Below are 23834 nucleotides of genomic sequence, written 5' to 3'. Positions count from 1 at the left end.
CTCCCACAAGAGCAATTGATCAGTGATTTCACCATAACTTGTATATTGCATTTAAAAATCTTGTTACATGTAAACGGCTATGTGTCAGGGTGTAGTGTCAATCATGCCGCTCAAGATGAGACAAGGAAAAATGGAGGCCATTACGGAAGCTTTTAAGACTGCCGTGCTTTGATTCAGTCACAGCTGTTCTTATCATGAATAAAATATTATTGGTTGACTGAATACCTAAAATCATTCTTCCCGTCGAGAACAAAAGACCACAAGATTGATATAGTTTTTGTTTAATAAAAAAAGAAGTCTTTGGCAGATAAACAGATTTGGAATTAAATAACACTTCATATAATATATACAAATACATGCACGTACGTACTCACACAAAATAAATTAAGCAGTTGTTGGATTTATAATGTGACAATGCTAGTGAGAGGAAGATCACAGTTGCCCAAAATATAGTCTCTTTTCATGCTGGACATCTTGTTAACGACTTTAAAACGGAGCCACCTCTGGCAGAGATCATCCTCCGTTATACCGTCAAAGAAAAAGTCCTCATTAAAGATTGGATTGCGGCTTTTCCTAATGACCGTGCTGCGCTGTTTCTGGACTTTTCCAGGCATAAGAGAGAGACTGACGCTGCAGTTAATGCTTTTAGGGTCCACTGACAGAGCGTACAGGCCTTCCGCACTTATGAGGCGGACACGCAGTCTCTGGTTTTCAGGGCAGTACTCCGCCGACAGCCGCAAGGTACCGTCCCTTCCTACGGGCACCAGATTCTCCTTCATCACCCTCTCCCGGTGCAGAACTAAGTCCATGGGGAAGATAGCCGGAGGCGCCAAGCCGAATCCACATGGGAGAGGTTCAACAAGGCCTTCGGATGCTCTTCTCATTATATTGGGGCTGTTGTCCGTGGAGCTACCCTCATCCGTTGATAGGGAATTGTTTCTGGACATGGCAACCTTCCGGAGGTTGCGGTAGAGTAGTTTCTCATGGTTAAGTGCTTTGAGGAGAGAAGGTTTTGGTGGGCATCTGTTCAGGAGAGGAGAACTGAAAGGGGAGGACTCTGCTGAGGAGGTGGTATCACTATCTAGAGTTCCCTGTCGGTGCAAAGTGAAGCCTTTCGGAGAAAGTCTAGAAGCAAGAGTATTCAGGCTGAAGGAAGAAGGGGAGGATGAAGATTTCAAAATGGGGGAAGCTGATTTGGAGCAAGTGTTTGATCTACTTCGCGGAAGAACCAAGGGGATTCCACTCGAGTTGGGGTCGTTGTGGAAAAGGGACTCCTTTCGCCTGGTGTGGGGACTTTCAAGCAAGGTGCAAAAGCCGTAGCAGGTTTGAGCTTTAGCTAAGTGGGGCAGGGAAAGTGCAGCCTGGCTTTGAGGATCAGCATTGGTGGTTTCCTCATCACTACAGCCGTTGTCAAACGGCCCATCATCAACACTCTCCACCTGGATTATATGGTTATTGGAAAGCTCTCGGGCAATGACTTCCTTCTTTGGACTTCCTCTGTCACACAGAGACACTCGGATACATGGAGTCTGCCTCCCCTGCTCCATACACTTGCCCTCAACTGGGGTTGAGATCTTGGGGGGAATGCAGAACTCGGGGATAGTGTCCGGGGTAATGATGTTGGGACACAGCAAGACTTTCTTGGATTTGTCAATGGATGTCTTGTCTCCGAACATGATGTCACCGATTTTGAAGCTGTATTCCGCTATGGGAAGTGGCAGGTTGGTCCTCTCGACGGACACTCGGATCTTCTCTACCACCCACATTGGAATTCCGTTTGGACTCAAAGTAGGAACTCTGCAAAAGTGGAAGGTCCTGTAGTTATAAAACTTGTCCACTTAGATTTATTCCAAAATTGTGCAATAGTCGAAGTGTCAAAAGTTTATACAAAGTTTTGAAGGCTGCTTACCTTGTGCACCGCCAGTGGAGGTCTCGAGCATCGGTTTAGACAGGACTTTGTTCTACACACTGCATTAAACAGGGTCTTCAGGGTGATAGCCGAGACTCTCTAACCAGCAGCTCAGACTCTCTCCTGTTAGACCAGCTTGTCTTTGTGACTCATGTGAAGGGCTCTTGGTCTTTTATAGAGGACAGCACTGTGGGTGGGGAAAAGGGCTATTTGAACACACCCTCGAGTGGTAAGAGAGGGCTGCCCTTCTTACAAGGCTATTGGTTCCTATAGAAATGCAAAAGCCATGACATTTTAATCTAAGCAACCCAATGCTGGGAAAGGTAAAGGCCAATGCGATAAGATAATTGCAATAAATTCCAACGCATTTGGTTGGTAAAACAAAGTCATGTGTGCGTGTTTGATTTTCCATTACTCTGTGTGAGAATTGTGATGTTAGATGAGGGTTATAGGTTAGTAATGATGCACATCCAAATGCCTCTGGCATTTCTGATGCAAAGACATCAATACTGGAAATACCAGTGACAGAATACAGCCTATGATGTATCTAGGTCAGCAAATATAAAGGTCTAAAGCAAATTTACTGAGCTTACTAACACTAACTTACAAGCTTGGTACAATAATATATAGTTGCATAAAACTCTATTTGAAAGGGATCTGCTGACTGTAGGATTTGTGTAAGAAAGGTTGTTGGTTAAAATTAAACAATTTTTGTCCATTTTGCTATTTTTATTCAGAGATATTTTCATATCGGATGAACTGTTGGTTAGTCCACATGCTGAAAGTTTTATAATATAAAGATTAGCGACAACACTCTTTACTTTAGTAATTTTTTCATGCAGAAAAAAAAAAAAAAACGTTTTCATGCGCGATCTTACACTGAATATGCTTAATACTCGACAATGTGTATTGTCATTAAAACAAGAAAATGCAGAAATATAAAAGTGATACCTTTGCAAGACATTAATGGAATAACAAATACAGATATTTCATCGATGCCCTCTTGCGGCAGGATACAGAACCGCTCTGCAAAACTTTAATGTTGGATTTGCTGTGTAGTTCTCTAATTCTCAAATATCTCTGCAATATCATATTAGTTGTATTTCACCAGATATTTCCTACATATTTGTTTTGATAAAATGTGTGCAGAGTAGTATTAGGTTATGTACCTTCACATGGGTTATTTACAGTATCTATCTCAAACTAGACAGCTGTATATGATGTCATGTTTGGTATTCACATCTTTGTTGACTGTTAGCTCATGGTCAGAGTTCAAGGGGGCATTGCAGTAACCTTAGAGAATCAGGGAGGTGGATAGACGTAATGATCCTAGAGTGTGGTGATGCCTCGGAAATGGTTTCTAAGAACTGTTGTGATCAGACTGAGTAATATTTAAGGCCTTTAACAGCAGGAAAGGCTGACTCTAATGTTTGAAAAGCATGAAGTAAACAAGTGCTTCAATGCTGATAAAAGTTTTTTAAACAACACTTAGAAAGTCATTTAGAGATTACAAACAGCTGTGCAGGACATAATTGCCTTATGAATAGGATTGTGTGATATACCACAGCAGAAGTCACCCCCTGCTGGTCCCACACCATTATGGTGGATGTTCTTAAAATTACTGCACTTTAAAATTGAGTGAATATAACACTGCATTAGGCCAAATGGGCAACTTCAAACTATTTGAACAAGCTTTAACCAGGTTTCAGTGCATATAAATAAAATTACTACTCTGTTTATCTTTGTGGTAAATTATAGTTACTTTTTAAGAAAATGAATTCTTATTTTTAACTACATAACAGAGGGACACATAGGGGCTGTATACACAACAACGTTTTCATCTAAAAACTGGAAACTTTTAGGCATTTTTCCTGTTTCTTTACACGACAACATATTTTGTAAACGGATTTCAAAGTGCAAGTTTTTTAAATGGTTCCGTATCATTTCCGTGTAAACAGACTGCGCATGTGTAGTACATTTTAGGTTTGTAGACATGCGCAGTACGTGTCGATTTTAAATGCAAACGCGAACAAACATATTAACAACGGCGGAGTATATGTTACTGTTGTTGCTGCTCAAGAGTTTGCTAACGCTTCTTCAGCAAAGTGTGGATTTACTTCACCAATATTACAACCAACAGCGTAGACGCATCATAAACAACATATAATCGTCACTTCTCTACGGGTAACTTTACTGTCCAACTACTGTGGTGGAATTCTAAATACAGCATTTTTGCCCATTTTCACGGATATGTGAGAATCAGGGGGGCAGGGTTTCACATTTTTTTGAAGCACCCCTGGGCGCCGCCATTGGCTAGCGGACCCCCACCTGCTGTTAGCATTCCATTGACTCCCATTCATTTTGGCACCACTTTGACAGCGAATAACTTTACATCTGAGGCGTTTAAAGACTCCATTTGTCCAATAATTATTTCTAAAGAAACACGAAAATGTATAAAAGGCTCCATTACCTTGTATCAAACGTTATGGTCCCGTAGAAGCAGTTAAAAAAAAAAAAATAGGCTAATGATTGCGTCATTACCTGCGACTCTCTGTCGCACAGTAGATAAATTACCGTATGGACAGGAGGAGAAGCTCGCAGACAATCTTTTACTGTCTATGAGGCTACCGGGGGGACGTGGAGGCATGAAGTCAGGGGAGATAATTAATCAGAATACTTACCAAAATTTGCTCCTGTTCGCGCTCGCCTTCTCTGCAAGATTTGGTGGGTGATTCAGATTTCCCCTGGCACAGCTATTAGAAGACTTACAATTGTCAGACAGGTTGCTCACGTGACATCCACGTCATCAAGTTCAGTTTGAGTCTGCGCAGTACGCTCGACCCCCAGGAAGTGCGTGCTCCTAATTGACTTCATTTTTCTCTGTTGAATCCAATGGGGTGGCTGTGTCCATTTCTTTTACTGTCTATGGTGAAAATGAGGATCTTTTGAAAATGTTGTTGTGTATATGTGAAACTTTTTTTTACATTTTCACTACATTATTGACGTATACGGGGCCTTTGATCACATCATACATCTGAGGAAAAAAAAAAGTTGTATGCACACACCATTCACAGTTCTTACGTTTTTTTCTTTGTTTTTTTTTTTATGGGTCTCTTACTTTGAGCAGCAATTGGTTTTAATGATCATGGGTCACCATGTAATGAACATCATGTGTTTTAGGGTCACCTTTAAATGTGACCTCAGAATACCACCCTGAGAACTATTTTACTATACTGCTAAAAAACAAAACAAACAAACAAACAAACATTAGAGGACAAGAATGCCTTTAAGAGCATAACATTAAAAAAAGGCAAGGTTTAAACCCAGCAGGTTTCAGTGTGAACACTAGAGGACAGCATCCTGTTAGTTTTGGGACTAAAGCTTCTCCATCAAATGACACTTTGAGGTCACAGGGGCATGGAGATAAGCTGACTGCGCCGATGACTGTTCATGACTGCTTCTTTATTTACATTTCATAAATAAAAATTAAATAAGTATTAAAGTGTGTGTTTTTGTATGCATACTAATTTAAATGTAACATTTGTGTAAATATGTGTTAAATACACTTTTGTGTTCCATCTGCGAGTACCAGTCACACACCTTTCACAATTCTTTCTTTTTGCATTTGACAGTACATAACTTCTAATAATACATCTAATTTTCTGCTCTATTAGCCTCATTAGCAGTGCTTGCATATTCATCATGTACACAAGCGAGCAGCAGTTCAAGCTCCATCACCACGACAACACTATCAGTTACAGCCACAGTTCCAGATGAGCTACAGTGCACACACATACACACACAGAGAGAGAGAGACCAAATGAAACCAAATCAGAGCTTATATATGACTGTATGCTTTAGGAGAAATACTCAATACATACTTCATAATGTCCCAGACTGGTCACTGCAATAAAGGTCACACTGTGAGCAAGACGGACTGTGGACAGACGTCTGTGAAAGTCTTCAGGGACCGGCCTATAAATGTTTGATGACAGCTCTCTCTGAGTATCACTAACATATGGAACCTGAGCATCTCTCTGAAAAAGACAATTGACTCCAAGCCTGTTTTTTTATGTTTAAGTTGTAAATGCAACACTATGATGTTAAGTTAAGCACATTTAAGAAGTATATTATCACAGGCTGACACAGTATTGTCTCAGACATATCTAGCCTCAGTTATGGAGCCTTCATTAAAAAAAAATCAGTAGGTAATATCACGTTATATCAATACACAGTTAGATTTATACTACACACTGTAAAAACATGGTTTTCTAAAGTTGCATAAATTCAGCAAATATTATTGGACTAAAAAACTAAAAAGAAAATAGTTTCTTTCTACCAAAAAAAAAAAAAAAAAATCACATTTTGTAAAAAGTCATGTTTAATTCAGTGTGTTACTTGCCATTTCTATTTAATTATGTGTGAAAATTACTAGAAATCTCTGAGTGAGAATATTTTTCTGGTTTTGGCCATTCTGAGAAAATCATGGACTGCCAAAAACAGAAATGAAAATTATTTTGTGCATTATTTCTACGGTAAAAGTGTAGATTCTTGCTTTCTTATTTATTTGTGTGTGTAAATATTTTGTGAAATATTTCTAATTTATATATATATATATATATATATATATATATATATATATATATATATATATATATATATATATATATATATGTGTGTAAATTATATTGTAGATTTTATGTATTAATTTTATTATCTACAAAAAAATATTTATATATTATATTTAACTTATAATATATATTTAGTGCAGAAGGACTGATATTTGGGTTTTCTGAGAATATCAGCATCTGCTGAATATATATATATATATATATATGTGTGTGTGTGTGTGTGTGTGTGTGTGTGTGTGTGTGTATGTATTTCTACAAATCTGTGTGTGTGTGTGTGTCACATTAAATTATAATGTATATTATGTATGTATGCACACACACACACACACACACACACACACATAAACACACACACACACACACACACACACACACACACACACCCATATGAATTTTAATATCTTTGTTTTGTCCACTATCTTACTACTACTCCTGCTTCTTCACTATGCACATTTAAAGGTCCAGGTTTAGAGATCCACACAAGTTTCGCTCGCTCTACACACACTGATGCATGCATGCATGTATTTAGATTAATATATGGGTGTGTAACGCTGATAGTAGGCAACGAATCGTTCAGTAATCGCACTTGAGCTGAAGGATTTATCTCAACATCCTATCGTCTCGATGGGGGACCCTAGTAACAAGAGGGGCGGGGCTTCGTGTTCCAGAGGCAGGACCGCAGCTCAGCTCGCGCTGCCTCTAAATCAACTCAATCATCTCTCGCGCACGAGAGCGCGAGCTGCCTTTCAGGTAAGAAATCCTGATATTTTCCTTGTTCTTATTTGCAAATTAGTCGTTTTGAGGCAACGCACGTGTAGTTCCTCTCTCGTTCGGAGTTCACGCCGCTTTGGTGTTGATTTATGGTGGACGTGTTATGATGGAGCCGAATGAATGGGCGGTGTTGAGTCTCGTGCTGCGTGCTGTTTGAATTCTGCAATCTGTCAGTGAATTTGAAGCCACTGATATATTCTTTCTCGCATGGGAGTGGATTAACCGTGCATATTGATGATCTGTCATAATTTCGCCTGTTGACAGGTTTAATATGTTATTCTCGAAATTTCAAAGATAATTTAAGATATTCTAGATGCATGGAGAGTTGCTTGACACAGTTTTACCTTTTCTGAATAAATTGTTGGAAGTCACGCTGATTTTGGGTTGCATGGAGTCCCACAGCGTTCTGACATCGAGGAATGGGGTCGCGTAGCCTCCCTCTCACGGATGATGGATGGAAATCTTTGGAAATGATATACGCCCTATTTACATGCAATGTGCCAACGCAAGCTGTTTGCAAATGACTTAAATGCAGCGATTTGATAGAATCGTTTTTTTTTCTGGACCTGTCCAATGAACCGATTCACAAAACTGTTCTGAATAATTCGGTCCAAGCACTTCTCGAGTCAACAACTCAGCGACTTACTGAAACCAGAACCGTGACTGAATGGTGTTTTTATTTATGGAATATCTTTGCTGTATACAACATTCTGTTCGAATTCAGTGCGTTTTCTTCGAATATGACCAAGTCGCAGTGAGCCGGGTTAACTATTCGTTTGATTCGAACACGTTCGATCCGTAATGAGTCGAAATCCCAGGAGTGTGCTGATTGGGTGAGATGATTTTGGAGGGAAACCAGAATTTGACTTATTGGGCGAAATTTAAGTTGCTTGAGTAAGAATGACATAAAATACTGAATACATCTGGTTTTATTAACGAGCATTTAAAAAAAAAATTGTAGTGTCGTTTGAAGTAAATGCAATTATTATTGGCATTTAAAACGGTTATTATCAATTTATTATTTTATTTTTCTTATCTAAATAATGAGGTTTACTTTTTTAATATGTCACAGACCCCCAAATATGAACATCTTAATACCAGGGCCCCCATCCTAAAATTCAAAAGACAACTCTATGTGGAAAATTAATAATATTTAAAAAAATATTTGAATAGTATTTTTTATATATATAATGTTACATTTACTCTTTTTCTACACACTACTGTACTGTCATATTTATTATGTAATAATTTATTTTTAAAATCAATGTATTTGTTTAGGCTGATCTAATTTCGCACTAATTTTTGTACATTTTTTGTTTTTTACAAATTTTCCCTTCCTCTAAACCAAAGTACAACCAACTGAACAGAAAAATTAAATGACAATAAATAACATTAGCGATAAAACTTAAAATCCAGTTAAGCTTTTGTTTTTTAGTACCTTGACAGCACCAACAGAGCTAATAAGTGAAGTTATCATCTACGTGCCCACATATAGCCTATGTCAAAATTGTAAAAATAAAAAAAAAATTAGTTAAATAGCCCACTCTTTTAATATTTTGTCAGCTTCAGGTAGCCATGTTGAATTAAAAATTGTCTCGTCTTTGACCATTTTCACATTTACATTACATGTTGAGACCACATGTATGGTAAATTTGGTAGGGATCAGGCAGAAGAAAAATTTTTTTTTTTGCAAATGTAGTTTATTTTTTATTTTTTATGTAATATCCCAGATGGAATGCGTGTCTTGAACTTACAATGTTGTATCAAGAACATGGCTCTTGGTAATTTGTAGATTAATTGTACTGCCATTACATAAAACTGTCAGTTTAGCCCAATGGCTACTTGACTGCAAGAGCATCATAATAAACATCATTATGATAAGCCAGGAAAGCTAGCAGGTAACATCCCAAGATGATGCATTGAACCCTCACTACAAAATGCATTCTTGTCTATAAAATAATGTAGCCATATTTGCTTTAGAGTCGCACACACATCTTTTTTCCAGCAAGCAATATCAAAGCATCACACACTGTATACACTTTAATGGCAGTCTTCTCCAGAGTTAAAGCCTGAAATGGATTATTGTCTTAGGTAATCACATATAAATGGATATATGGACTGTTTGGAAGTCATATCCATATATAATGCATTTCAGGCTCTTTGAAGAAATCAGAGTTTTTCTCCGGTGCAGTTTCACACACCTTGAAATCCATACTTCAAAGATATGACAGCTCATAATGTATGAATGTACCTTAGAGCAGTGCATATCAGTAAATAAGAGACTGAGCTAGCAAAGCCAGAGGCATCAATAGATCTGGATTTGATCATTTGGTGTGATCAATAGAATTTAAATGTAAACCGAATGATTGAAAGTGCATTTCATTTCTTCATGCGTCACATAAGGCAGGATGGCGCATACAGTATGACTGTGACACAGATAATATGCACTTTGACCTAGTTTTAACATAGTCAATCAATCATGCCCTTATTGCTTCCAGCTTGGTTGCTTTATAAAAAAATATCTATCTATCTATCTAAAATTTATCCAAATTGTATTTATATATTTATTTATTTGTATCAGCTGATATTGCATATTTAATTATTTATACTCATTTCTCCATTTTTACATATAGATTGCCATCATCTGGTGCTAACTAGATTAAGTTAATTTAATTACTTAACTCCGTTAACTGTTGTTATGTTTATTATTTTATGTGATATTTTTCTTACAGTACATTATAATTTTGTGGCGCCTAACTGCAGTTTTAGATTTAAAGCTCTTAAAATGACTTACGTTTTTCATGTCATTTTACTTCATTTAGAAAAATGTATTTGAATTCAAGTAAATTTCAAAAAGTTGGCCTATTTGCAACAAAAATAATCATCAGCCTATCAGTATCAGCCTTCATTTTTTATGTCAGTTCATCCATGAATGAGATTATTTCTGGGCACAACAGACTAATTTGGTTGCATTCTTCTGATTCATGAAGTCTGACTGGTGAAAAGGCCTCTGGTACTCTGACTTGACTTGACAAAAGAGAAAGGATGAGTGTTTTTGTGATGAAAGGGCACGATGGGAATTAAAATTCATGGTTAATGGACAGAGAGCTTGATAGTAAAGGTTATTGCTCATTATGTGTATTGATTATGTTCAGCCTCTTTTTTTTCAGCTGGGTGATGTAAAGATGTAGTGCGTATCAACTGTATCTTGGTGGAAGGTTTCTTGTTACTTATCCTATATCTCTCAAAATTGCTTGTATGGCCACTTTGTGTAGAGTATATCATTCAATTACGATTTATTCTTGCTGTTGGTTTTTCAAAAAAAGGTCAATTTGTCAAGTGAAATGTATGAAATCATGCTTGAAATTACTAGTTGGTCATGCTTTACTTTGCATTAAACTGAAATCTTATTCAAGTTATGAAACTTTAAAAAAAATTGTTTCCATATCATCGGAGAAAATACAGTTAGCACCTGCTTTCTTCTGGCTGTATATCCCATATGTGAGGTTATAATTAGCTCTCGCTCTAAGTGTCACAATCTGGGATGCAGCTTTTTGCTTGCCAACTAAATCTGATAAAATCAACGGCACCAGTGACACCACACGCAGAGGACAAAACGAGAATAAAATGGAGGGCATTGGGAAAAGAAACAATCAGCTGAAAATGTAAATTCATGGCAGGAAGGCTGGCTTTGGCTCTTGATGATCCAAAAATATTTCCTGATGAAAAAAGATGCTGCAATTTCTGTGCTAGTGTACAAGAATATCTCATGAGAGTTGACTACTTGACTAATAGTCCAACAACTGACTAGTCGAATAGTGGGCCCTATGACATTTTCTTTCTTTTTTTATTCTCAAATTAAGTTTTTTATGAAGTGTTTCCATTAATTTTATGGATCCCATTTTAATTGTTTCATTCAGTTTTAATAATCAAAAGCATTTCTAATTAATTGATTTCATAATGTTTTTTTATTATTATTTTCTTTCTTTTTTTTTCAGAAATACTGTGTTGGGGATAAAACATTTTCGGCTAAATAAATTCTGGTAAATATTCCTTCAAAAATAGTCTTTTAATACAAATTTTAGTAGTAGTAGTAGAACTATTATTACATTTAAGTAATATATTTCTGTCACTGTTTCTTCAAGTTAAACCAAACGTTTATTTTGATGGGTTGCTGTCTCAAAAGATGCTGTAAAGTGACTCTCAGAGCAGTTCCAGAGATTTTTTTTAAGTGTTCATGTATGAGTCAGAGAAATTTGCATTGCGAAAATCACCGGGCCCTATACAGAGTAGTTTGTTGTTTTTAGTTTTAATATTTTAGCTTGCTATCATTTAGACAGGTTATGCAGTATATCTCCTTTACGTCTTGAAGTTTAACTTTAAGCCCAGAGTAGAGCTACACGATTAATCATTAAAAGGTCGCGATTTCAATTCAGACACCCTTTCGATCTCATTTCTAAATGACAACGATTCCCCGAGTCTGTTAAACCTTTGACAAAGTCTTAAGCCGGGCATACACTGTGCGATTTCTGTGCGATTTCGGCAAGGTACCAACTCACACTGTACGAGTAGATCGCGTGCGATGTAAAGCCAAGGCTCATGATTTTTATGCACTCACTGTACGGTCCGATCGTAGAGTTACGATTTGACTGCTCACACTATACGTGGGGAATCAACACATAGAATCCCTCAGAAACCGGATATTTGTGGCTGTTTCAGAATAAACATGCTTTTCTGGGATAAACGCACTGCTTTGTGTCGCCATGGTTTCGTTTATGGTTTCGCGCAATGCGCAGTGAGGGAAATGCGGAAAACCGGTTCGTAGCCCTGCTTCAATAGTGCGATACCTCACGAGAGGCGACAAAAATTTCTGACATGTCAGAAATCCATCCGACCAACCGATTGCCAGTCGGGAGAGGATAATCGCCTCTCGTTTGCCCTTGTACACTGCTCGAACACTGAACGACAAACGACGCACGAAAATGCTGAAAATTGTCCCAACCCGAAAAAGAGTCGCACGAGTAAGAATTCAGCTCAAAATCGGATGAAAATCGCAGTGTATGCCCGGCCTTACCGGATCATTCAAATCTGTGCTCGCACTGCCGCTGACACAGAGAGAGCAGTTAGCATTTTTGGTTAAAAAAACATCTTCATAAACGGTCTTTTCAACTACACAGTATTATTTCTGTCTTACATTCATTTATATTATCACAGAAATACTGGGATAAAGTTTATATTTCAGATAAAAATATTGATGATTATATGGCAGCGATCAAAATAGAGCAAATCCCATTTTGAAAGTACTGCACTTCAAATAACGTTTGGGTCGATTGCACGGCCAGGTGGCTACAAGTGTCTTAAAAATGTTTTTGTCAATGAATGAATTTTTCATTCAAGAGAATCGTTCAAAAACGCTGATTCGTCCAGTAATGAAACAAGTGAAGTAGGTTTATGAGTGAGTCTTTGAATCAGTTATTTAAACAACTTTTTTATCATTTTAATATAGAAAATTGGGATCTTAAATATATTATATATACACTACCAGTCAAAAGGTTTTGAACCATAAGATGTTTTTTTAAAGAAGTCTCTTCTGCTCACCAAGCCTGCATTTATTTTAGCCAAAGTACAGCAAAAACTGTAAAATTTTGAAATATGTTTACAATGCTTTCTATTTGAATCTATTTTAAAATGTTATTTCTTCCTGTGATGCAATATTGAATTGTCAGCATCATTTCTACAATCTTCGTTGTCACATGATCCTTCAGAAATTATTTTAATATTCTGATTTTCTGTTCAAAACACATTTATTATTATTATTATTATTATTATTATTATTATGTTGTAAACAGTTGAGTAGATTTTTTTTCTTGTTTCTTTGATCGAAAGTTCAGAAGAACAAAATGTATGTGAAATAGAATGATTTTGTTATAAATGACTGTCACACTTGATCAATTTAAAGAATCCTTGCTAAATAAAAGTATTCATTTATATACATTTGTGATAATGATAACAGTAATAATAAAAAAATATATAATTAATAATTTCTTGAGCAGCAAATCACAGCATATCAGAATGATTTCTGAAGATCATGTGACTCTGAAGACTGGAGGAATGATGCTGAAAATACAGCTTCGAACACAGAAATAAATGACATGTTAAAATACATTTTCAAGTAGAAAGCAGTTATTTTTAATTGTAAAAATATTTCTCAATAATATTATTTTTGCTGTATTTTGGATAAAATAAATGTAGGCTTTGGTGAGAAGAGGATTATTAAAGAGAACTGAATTCCAAAGAACTGTTCCATGAATGCTAAGCCTGAGCATTTCCATTTAATCTTACTGACGAATTCCGTAGCGCCCCATTAATAATGTATTGATTGATTGAGACAAAGTACTGTGAAAGCACAACTTTCAATATGCTGGAAAAACTTGTGGCAGCAACCAACTTCATTCTGAACTCCTCTGAAATGGGTATGAGGTAATATGATTGGGTAATTAATGTGAGTCATATCATCTTACCTCTTGTACATTCTATTCTCCCTATGTGTTTTCACAAAGAGTGTAATTAAAATCATGCTTTCTGAATCAGTTTCTTTCTTTTTTTTGTTGGATCATGGGCCTGCTGTTAAGGAGGTCATTATCAAATGGCTTTAGATTACATCGGGCCATTACGTCTTGGGATATTTGGGCTGTCCTCCAAAATTGAAATAGTGAAAAGGCGGGAGATTGTTGTTTGACTGTTGTGGATGGTTGGCTAATCTGGCTAGATTAAACTAATACTCTTTAACAGGCCTATAGGCCTTTTTGCATTAGCAAGGTGCTAATGATGTTGTGAATCCCTAACGATATGCCATATGGTAAAGGATATTAGTCCAGGATTTAAAAAAGTCACCTATTTATAGTTATTGGGGTAGTTCACGCAAAAATCTACACATTGGACATCAAATATTCCACTTCGATTTTGTTTTGCATGTTTTATGAATTGATTGTGAGTATTTTTATACATTTTTTTCCCAGTTTGCTTTTATATTATGGAAAAGAGCAGCTTGAACATTCTGCAAAATGTCTCCTTGTATATTTCATAGAAAAAAGACGCATAAACAAATTAAGGCGAGTTTGGGGTGAGTAAATCTTCAAAATGCTCAATAAAAGATTTCCAAAATTCCTGTTTAAATATCCCATAGTATTGTTCTTTGGGAAAGTGGAAAAATAGTGGTGTTACTGTAGGTAGACCAGTATAGTTGGCAGCCAAAGTGAAGATTTTAAAATGTTTTCTTTTGGGTGACGTTTTACGTAGCTGATTTCTGAAGCTTTTGATTATAATGTTTATTGCATATGGTTCATTAGGCTAATTGAATCAAATTTGCTCACTTCACTTATGGAATTGGTTCTGAGTAATTAGTTTGCATCTTAATGAGCAGTGGTTGATTTGCTTGGTTAATATGTGTTTTGGTTAGGTAAATTAATGTTTTTACCATATTAAGACCACTTAGTCAAAATAATACAGTACTGAGCTGTACTGAGCTGATAAAGCTTTGTGTTTTCTGCACAATAAGCCTAGTCATTATACATACAATGGATGGAACATATATAGTTTCTTGCTTGTTAGTTTAACTGGGTAATTGTTGCCCAGTTTAATGTTATTAATTGTAATAGCTAGTAACTTGCATTTAACACAATTCAAGAGCCCTAAATGATCAGCTGTATTGTATTAACTAGACCGACTCCCCCTTTCCATCTGCAAATCAATTAGCAGGTGCTTTCCCTCTTTCTGTTGTTGCAGTTGTTTCATCGCCAAGAATAACAGGCCTGGTTGGAATTCCTCAGGAAATGTTTAGTCGATGGACCAGGAGACGAAAAGTTTCATTGCTCATTGTTAGTGGAGAAAATCAGTGTAGAGTTTGTCCAGAAATTAGTGTGATTCTGTTTTTTTTTATTTTTTTATTTTTTTTTTATGGTTGTACTGTTTAATTTTAGCTAAACCTCTGGGTTCTCCATCCCACTGGTAGGCTAGGTTACCCAGCAAACATCATACTGGTCTATGATGATTTTTCGCTCCACATCCAAAAAGTACCTTTTATAACAGGATCTTTGATGGATTTCACTGAATGGGCAAAAATACACTTTCTTTAAAATACCACTATTTTTGTTTTCACAGTAAAAATAAAGACATATATATGGTATGGTATATATATCTTTATTTTTACTGTGAAAACAAAAAAAGTGATATAGCCTATTTTTTGCACTTCAATCAAATCTCCATGGATAAATTAAGTCCTCCCTTACTTTATTTTGTAGTGGATATTCATTGTCACTCTTATGGAGTTAAGTTATATTTTAAGTTATATTTCTAATGAATCATGTTGTCTTTAACACAAGGATAATTTATGAGCTCCTTCAAAGATTTTAATTGCATGGATCCATGTTGACTATGGTTTGAGCAGTTAAAATTAGCTCTTTCATTCACTTGCCAGCAGATAAAAGGAAGAAATGTGGTGTTATATCTTTTGTTCCCAGTGAGGCTGTTTGGCTTGAATAGAGGAACGTTAATCGGGCTTGTCCATATGAGGAGTCCTCATTGAATGGTTCTTGTCTGGCCTGGTCCTGCTTGTAAAGGTCTTGGGTGAGGATTGTGTTATTGTCAGCTCTGGTACTCTGTGGATTTGTAGTGTATGGTAGTGGAGGACAATGTGGTATTGTGTGTTAAGGTCTATTTTGGATAAGTACGTCAAGTGCAATCGATGAAAATTGTGCCATTGGAAAGCACGGAACGTTAGCGTATTTACAGCGCTATACTCTAAAACCATTAGTGGTAGTTGCATGCCAGCTCTCGTTAAAGTCAAGATGACAGAATGTTTCCCACGAGTGCTTATGCAGTTCCAGAACCACACCTCTAAACTTATTTTGCCTTTCTTTCCCAGTGTTTTTCCAGAGAACTAAACTCGGCAGAAGAGCAAGGAACTGGGGGGTGGGTGTTGTTTTTTTTTTTTTTTTTGGTTCTATGGGTCTCATTGTTGGAATGATTCTCTCCCCCTCATTCACATTTTCTAGCTCTCCACTCACTTCCTCTCACCTCTCCTCACAGTCGGAGGACACTCAGAGGGGGCTCGTTCGGGATCGGAAGTAAGCAAAATAAAAGGGAAGACCAACAAAGTGTGTCCGAGTGTTCGGGCGGTGCTCTGTGATTTGACTGGACTCTATCTCTGTAGCTGTTTTGTGGATCTGTTGCTGGGTTACTGCTCAGGGAGCATGGGGTGTTGGGAAATGGGTCGGTCATGGAAGTCATTGTTTGGTCAACTTTGGAAGGTTTGTACAGTTGCCAGGAGTTTTACCCTGGAGACTTGTTGTTAGAAGATTGTTGCTGTCCATGTTTGACAGATGTTGATTATGATAAGGACGGAGGTGATTATAATTGCAGAGTACATGTTGGTGATGGCAAAAGTGGCAAAGATAAAGATATTACTGTTTACTCTTGTGTGGGCTGCAGTTTCACAATCATCATCATCACCGTCAGCAGTATTTATATGTGCTGAAGACTCATGTGGACTTCAAGGTAGAAATCAGCGACTTGTAAGATCTTGGAGCCTAAACGTTTTTCTTGGTTAAACGTAACTCTCACCACTGACAGCTTCACTGAATTGATGCATCAAATGTGGTTTGGATACAGAGCCACCATCAGTTTTCCTTGGTTTACATAGAAAGGAGGTTTATAATTACTGCACCACCAGCTGCACCATACGGAATTGCAAAAATAACCAGATTTGTACATTTTCTGGGGAAATGAAACTCCACAACATGATTCTGGTCAAGCTTCATTAAAGGGATAGGCCTAGTTCACCCAAAAATTCGGTCATTAATTACTCACCCTCATGTAATTTCAAACCCGTAAGACTTTTGTTGTTCTTCGGAACACAAATTAAGATATTTTTGATCAAATCCGAGAGCTTTCTGACCCTGAATAGACAGCAATGCAATTGACATGTTCATGACCCTGAAAGATAGTCCATGTGACATCAGTGGTTCTACCGTAATTTTAGGAAGCTACAAGAATACTTTTTGTGTACAAAGAAAACAAAAATAACAACTTCATTCAACAATTTCTTCACCTTTTCCACGTCAGACTTTAGCGTGACAGTATCACAACGCATTTTTACTGATGTCATTGCTACCTTTCTGGGTCTTAAACGTAGTAGTTGTGTTGCAGTCTATGGAGGGTCATATTGCTCTTGGATTTCATCACAAATATCTTAATTTTGTGTTTCAAAGATAAATGATGGTTTTACTCATTTGGAACAACATGTGGGTGGGTAATTAATGACAGAATTTTTTTTTTTGGGATAAACTATTTATCCCTGCTCCTGGATACCCACCATCCTGCAGAATTTAGTTCCAACCCTAATCAAACACAAGCAGCACATCTAGTTCTTCAGGATCACTTGAAATGGAGCAAGTACCTTTAAGTAAATTTCTGTGTGGTGGCTTGCTAATGTAGTCCGAGTAGTATTAGGTGGGTACTTATAGGCCCAAATCAAAAGATTCCACTCCAAGTGATTTTCTTATGCCTGTGGCTTAATTGCCTTATGGTATTTTACTATTAGGGGTGGCACGGTTTGCTGAAAAAAACCCGAACCGTTCGGTTCACCCCACACGGTTCGGCACGCGCTGGGACCGCGGTTCAACTTAAATCTGACAAAGCATCTGTAATATGGTTTGCAATAAATAAAACGTAGAACAAACTGGTTTCAACTAATATATGTTTCTGTTGATGCATGCGCATTCTGGATTCCCAGACATTACAAGGATAGCGATGAGGAAAAAAAAGAAATAGAAAAAAAAAAAAACCTGGACGAATCATTCACTCTTGATCATTGTGAATGCCTTATGCTGGATTGAGCAGTCATTTATTCCGTCATCACCCAGGTGCTGATAGCGCACGTGCACACAGATGAGATATGAACAGCACACGCTAATATGTATTTAAACTAAACTAATTTAAGCTTTGTCATATTTAAGAGCCAGAGGACGCGAGCTTGCGCACGCAGTGAGAAGAATTGTGCATGCATTCACCTAAAGCGTGCAAACCCGCGCTTCAGAACGTGCCCAAATATCTCTCTGAAGTGTTGTTTAAATAGACAAATTAACACAAAAATGATGTCAAAATGCCCGTTATGATAAGTATCCTACAGCAGACATAGCCCTCTGAACATAGGCCTACTGTATCAGTACATTGTCTTAAAGTGCCTTGATATTAATCAAACATATACCGAACTGTACCGAAAACCATGACTCTAAAACCGTGAAAAAGTTGAACCGTACCACTCCGATGTACTATGGTCATTTAGTAAGTATAGTCATTTAGAAAAATTGTACCTATGGTTAGCCCAGCCCCAAACTCACACAGACACATCATACCACTTAATCAAACGTAGCAATGTTTTGATAGAACCACAGAAATCGGTGTTTACACTCTTCAGGTTTATAGCAGGCATAGTTGTCTCTTCTCTTGAATCGGATGGGTATATTGCTTTGTTTTTGTTTTATTTAATTTTTATTTGCTTTTTATGTTTCATGTTCCCATACGTAGCCTTTCTTATGCAGTGAATATGAATAAAGCTGCAAGATAGACACGTTCTGTCAGATGTTTTCTTTCATTTCTTCATTTTTTTTTCATTTCTGATTTGTCACAAATTTTATCACTAAATTGCACAATTTAGACTTTTTTTTAAATAAAAATATTCTCTAGTAATATTACACAAAGGTGCACTTATTCAGTAGTATTGTATTGAGTCCAGCTGTTTACTCTGTTTAAAGACTCTCCCTGGAGAAAGACAGCAAATACAAATATTGACCCTTGTGAACTGTTTTGACCCATGGGTCAATTCTTTGTACAGCCTTTGCAACCTTAAAGCAGAGGTCAGAGGACGCATGCTGGTAGGATAGACAAGACAAAGATACACACTCTTGGGGTTTTATTGATGGATTTTGAGGGCACAGCTGGTATGATTGCTCATATATTGAGGACACTCTGGTAATTGGCTTGGAGGAAAAGTGTTTACATATTGTCCTTTCATTAATTTTCTGTGGGACATCATGTGATACTGTCTCGCTCTCACAGAGCATTATGGAAAAGGGCAGTGGTTGATTCCCTCAGGCCACTGTTCACACAATGTGGAAATGAACTCTGGGAAAGTAAAACCTCAATGAATATGAAGCTTCTGTTAAGCAAGGCTTTTTCCTCATTCAATTTACACCATTTAAAGAAGTCTGTTGGAAAAGTTTCAAACATTTTTGCATTTCAAAACGGTTAATTGATTAGCCATAGTGTTCACAGTTTTGCTTAACTAACCCCCTGCATAAAACCTGCTTGCTTAAAGATATAGGCTAGTTCACCCAAAAATGAAAACTACCCCATGATTTACTCGCCTCAAGCCATCTTGGGTGTATATGACTTTCTTCTTTCAGACTAATACAATCAGAGTTATATCAAAAAATGTCCTGGCTCTTCCAAGCTTTATGATGGCAGTGAATGTGGGTCAAAATATTGAAGCAAAATAAAGTCCATCCATTATTAAAAAAGTGCTCTACACAGCGCCAGGGGGTTAATAAAGGCCTTCTGAAGCAATTCGATGCATTCGTAAAAGAAAAATATCCGCATATAAAACTCAAATTTGTATCTTTTGCTAACTGTTTTACACATGTTCATGAGAGAGTGGCGTTTCAGTGGATGACGTAAGATGTAGGACGTAGCATAAGCTCCAGTGAGAAGTGACAAATGTGGAAGTGCAAAGGAGAAAGCAAAGCAAAACGCAAGTCACAAATTAGAAGTTCTGAATGAAGATTAATGAAGAAAAATGTTAAAGGATTTCAATATATCCGAGGAGATAGCAGAAAACAAAACTTTGTTCTTGCAAGGCTAGCTGATTCTCACTGCTGCTTAGGGGATGCCTGCATCATCCATTGGAATAACGGGCATACGACAGTTAGCAGAGGCTGGAGATTATGGTTTGTTTATTGTTTTAAAGTTTTAAATATGGATAATTTTCATACACACATGCATCCTGTTTGCTTCAGAAGGCCTTTATTAACCCCCTGGAGCTGTGTGGAGTTCTTTTTATGATGGCTGGATGCATTTTATTGGACTTGAATCACAACACCCATTCACTTGCCATTATGAAGCTTGGCAGAGCCAGGTTTTTGTTTTTTTTAGATATATATTATTCATCTGAAAGAAGAAAGTCAAAAACATCTAGGATGACTTGAAGGTAATTAAATCATGGGGTAATTGTCATTTTTTTGAGCGAACTGTCTCTTTAAACCCGCCTGAGATTAAAAACAAGCTGTTTTTATAAACTTCCTAAAAATAAAATATACAAATTCCAAGCATAAAGATTGCATGGAACATCTGTAAAACTGTTTTAGCTACACAGAGCCGTTTTTAAGTGACATGGGAAAAATTGGAAACCACTTCCTTGTTGGAATAATGAAGTGATCTTTTGGAACATATGTTTGCGAAAAGTATTTTCGTAATTTCGTTTAGTGACGCTAGTTGGGCAGAAACAACTTTAACTGACCTAGAAACAACATGCCACATCCTCTCTGTATCAACTAGCATCCCTCAGCTCCTTCTGTTCTCTCCAGCTAAGAGTGAGCGTGCCCATTGTACTTTTGGCAGTGTCACTATGACTCCAGTCCATTAAGAGAATTAGCATGGGGCTCTCCTGAGGCAATGCTGGATGGGATTGCCCCACCAATCAGCACACAGACAGTCCCACTTGGCAGCTCGTCCCCTCTGGAGTCGTAGGTTAATGACAGGGCTGTTTAAGAGATTGCTCAGTACACAGCTCATTCAGAATGAAGTGGAGAGAAGAAACGGCACGATAAATTGATCCGGTGCTGATGGGTTTCTGTCTGATCTCCGTACGGAGGCATTGATTCTGTGTTACTGAAGACTTTTAATCAGCATTTGCGGGTAAAGAATGGCCACCATGGTTGGAACATTTATTGTTGTAGATACTAATAGCTGTGATTTTTGAATGACTGGATGCAAAGAAACATCTAAAGATCTTCTATCGAGAATCACATGCAGTTATCACCTGGCTGGAGGATGTCCTTGTGAGTGTCTAGTGAGAATGTCATGCCTGTTCTCTGTTTACTGCTGGGAATACTGCTGTGCTCTGCTGAGCTTTTGTGTGACAAGTTGCTGACCCAGCAACAACAGCAGCAACCTCTCTTCCTCCGCCTCTCTTTCTGCCGTTCACTGTACTCCACTTGTCTACTTCCTTTCCATTCCTACTTGGAATGGATTCACAGCTTTTCTTTTTCCCTTGTCTTTTGTCAAATGCTGTTCTATCTCATGTCTTCTCTTTTCCTTTCCTTACCTTTTACTTGCCTTTTCAATGCATTCCTATCCTATCCTAGATGCTTTTACATTTATTTCTATTTCTTTGCCTATCCTATTGCATCTCTTTTTCTTCCCTTACTATCCTATCCTATCCTATCCTATCGAATACTATACTTTGTATCCCTTCTTGTTTATTTGCTTATCCTATCTGTACATATCTTTTTGCATCACTTTTTGCCTATCCTATCCTATCCTATCCTGTCCTGTCCACTGCTTTCATATCACTACTTGTTTTTTTGCTCATCCTGTCCTTTATTTCTTTCACATCCCCTTTTCTTTACCTTTTCTGTTGACTAGTTTCTTATCCTTTTCTTTGCCTTTTTCTGTCCAATCCTTTCCTTTGCTTGCGCTTCCCTTCCTGTTTCTTTGCCTATTCTGCACTCTTAAAAATGCTGGGTTATAAACAACCCAACTTGGGTTATTTGGCAACCCAACACTGGGTAAATATTGGACAGAACAAATCAACCCTATATATATTGTGAGTAAATCACTTTCATATGCACAAAATCTTCACTCTGGGTGACTAAATGATGTATAATATTAGCCAGTGGCTAATAAATTCTCAGATTTTACTTGCCAGTGTGTGAGTTGTAGGGTTGATTGCACAATCGATCGGACCAACCAAAAAACAAAAAAAGTTTCGAAAATGAAAATAGGGAATCGATTTTAACCAAATATGTACACTATTAATTTTAAAATAATTCAACAATAAAAAATATAGATGTAACAAAACTCAGAAACCAGCAGAAAAAGAAAATAAAGAATTCTGAAAGTGAAATATGCCTTGCGAAAGCTAGACAGAAAATACCAGAAATTTTACGCGCCTATAAGACCCAGTGACGTCGAAAGCGACCTCTTATGCTGCGTTCACACCAAACGCGAATAGAGCGTCTGGCGCGAATGATTTCAATGTTAAGTCAATGTAAAGACGCTTTTATGCGCATCTAGAGCATAAGTGTCGGTTACATTCAATAAAAAAACACACATGGCCTGTTCTAAAGTCCATTTAAAGATTAATTTTTTTTTTTACAGTTGTTTGAAATGGATTGAATCATTATTTAAAATAATCTTGGAGATTTTTGAATTGCCTAAATCATAAATGCAGCCGGGTTGAAGCCTGCAGTGATGTTTTTCTTTTGTTATGGCAGCCGTCCCCTCAGCTAGGGGTGCTCCGATCACGATCGGCCGATCGTTATGACGAGATGTCAGTAAAGCCGGTTCTCTAATCAGCGGATAATTCCATCAGGTGCGTGATTTCACAAAGAGCAGCTGTTACTACACAGAGCCGTTGTTAATAGAGAAGATGCACCAAAAAACGCTGAAAATGAAGTGGATTTGCGCATCTTCTCTATTAACAACGGCTCTGTTGCACCTAAAAACAAACAGTACTGAGATTAGAGAACAAATTTTAACATCAAATTAAATTACACTCAGTATTATAATGAATAAAATCCATTTATGTTATGTAAGGCAAAAGCATTTCCAGCTAAACAATCTCTGCTGACACAGCTGACTTACATCTCTAACCTATTAAAATGACCCTACAAGCGTAATCCAGCATTTTGTATTTGGGTTGTTTTTTTGTTTTTGTTTTGAGTGTACCCTTTCATATTTTTCCTTTTTCCTTTGCTTTGCTTTCCTTTCCTTTCCTTTCCTTTCCTTTCCTTCCTTTACCTGTCCTAACCTTTCATATCTTCTCACATTCCTTTTTTCTTTGCCTTTTCTATTTAATCCTTTCCTATTGTCGCTTCTGTTTAATCCTATCCCATGCTGTCGCATGCCTTCTGTTTCTTATTATTCCCTTCAGTTCACCCCTTCTCATTCTATCCTGTCATCTAGCATCCTATTTTCAAAATCACTTAGCAGATGGTTTGCCTAAATGGGTAGTCGACTAATCAACCTCTGTATAACTGTTTGGGTTTTGGTATTTGATAGATTTGGATTGATTTGAGGTTCACCCAATCAGACATTTTTCATAGGGGCTGTTTGGAAGGGTTTTCATGTTTAAAAACGGGTAGATGGAGTGCAAGGGAATATAATACAAATGCAAATGTCTGCTTTAAAGGGGATGAATCAAAAGGAGCAACTTTTATGATGGGTTTTACCATGCACACTGTAAA

At 37.2% G+C, this 23834-nt stretch overlaps 2 protein-coding genes across 2 annotated transcripts in view; one reads left to right on the top strand and one right to left on the bottom strand.

Moving 5' to 3' along the window:
- Positions 1–310: 310 nt before the first annotated feature.
- On the bottom strand, positions 311–2154 carry c2cd4a (C2 calcium dependent domain containing 4A). The gene is made up of 2 exons (XM_026203466.1): positions 1910–2154; positions 311–1797 (listed from the first exon to the last, which is right to left on the bottom strand). The coding sequence occupies exon 2, from the start codon at positions 1764–1766 to the stop codon at positions 402–404; it is 1365 nt and encodes a 454-aa protein (XP_026059251.1). The 5' UTR covers positions 1767–1797; positions 1910–2154; the 3' UTR covers positions 311–401.
- Positions 2155–7184: 5030 nt separating this feature from the next.
- tln2b (talin 2b) overlaps positions 7185–23834 on the top strand; it is a 161475-nt gene continuing 144825 nt past the window's right edge. The window contains exon 1 of the mRNA XM_026202816.1: positions 7185–7290. The gene's annotated coding sequence lies outside the window, so the exon portion shown is untranslated. The remainder of the gene's footprint in view (positions 7291–23834) is intronic.

The sequence above is a fragment of the Carassius auratus genome, chromosome 25, assembly GCF_003368295.1.
Source record: "Carassius auratus strain Wakin chromosome 25, ASM336829v1, whole genome shotgun sequence".
In the NCBI taxonomy this organism is placed as follows: domain Eukaryota; kingdom Metazoa; phylum Chordata; class Actinopteri; order Cypriniformes; family Cyprinidae; genus Carassius; species Carassius auratus.
Note: the sequence above shows the minus strand (reverse complement) of the source record. Positions and strands in the feature narration are given on the sequence as shown.

Excerpts from the sequence above, each read along its gene's own strand:
- c2cd4a (XM_026203466.1), bottom strand. The coding sequence starts at position 1,766 with ATGTGGGTGGTAGAGAAGATCCGAGTGTCCGTCGAGAGGACCAACCTG.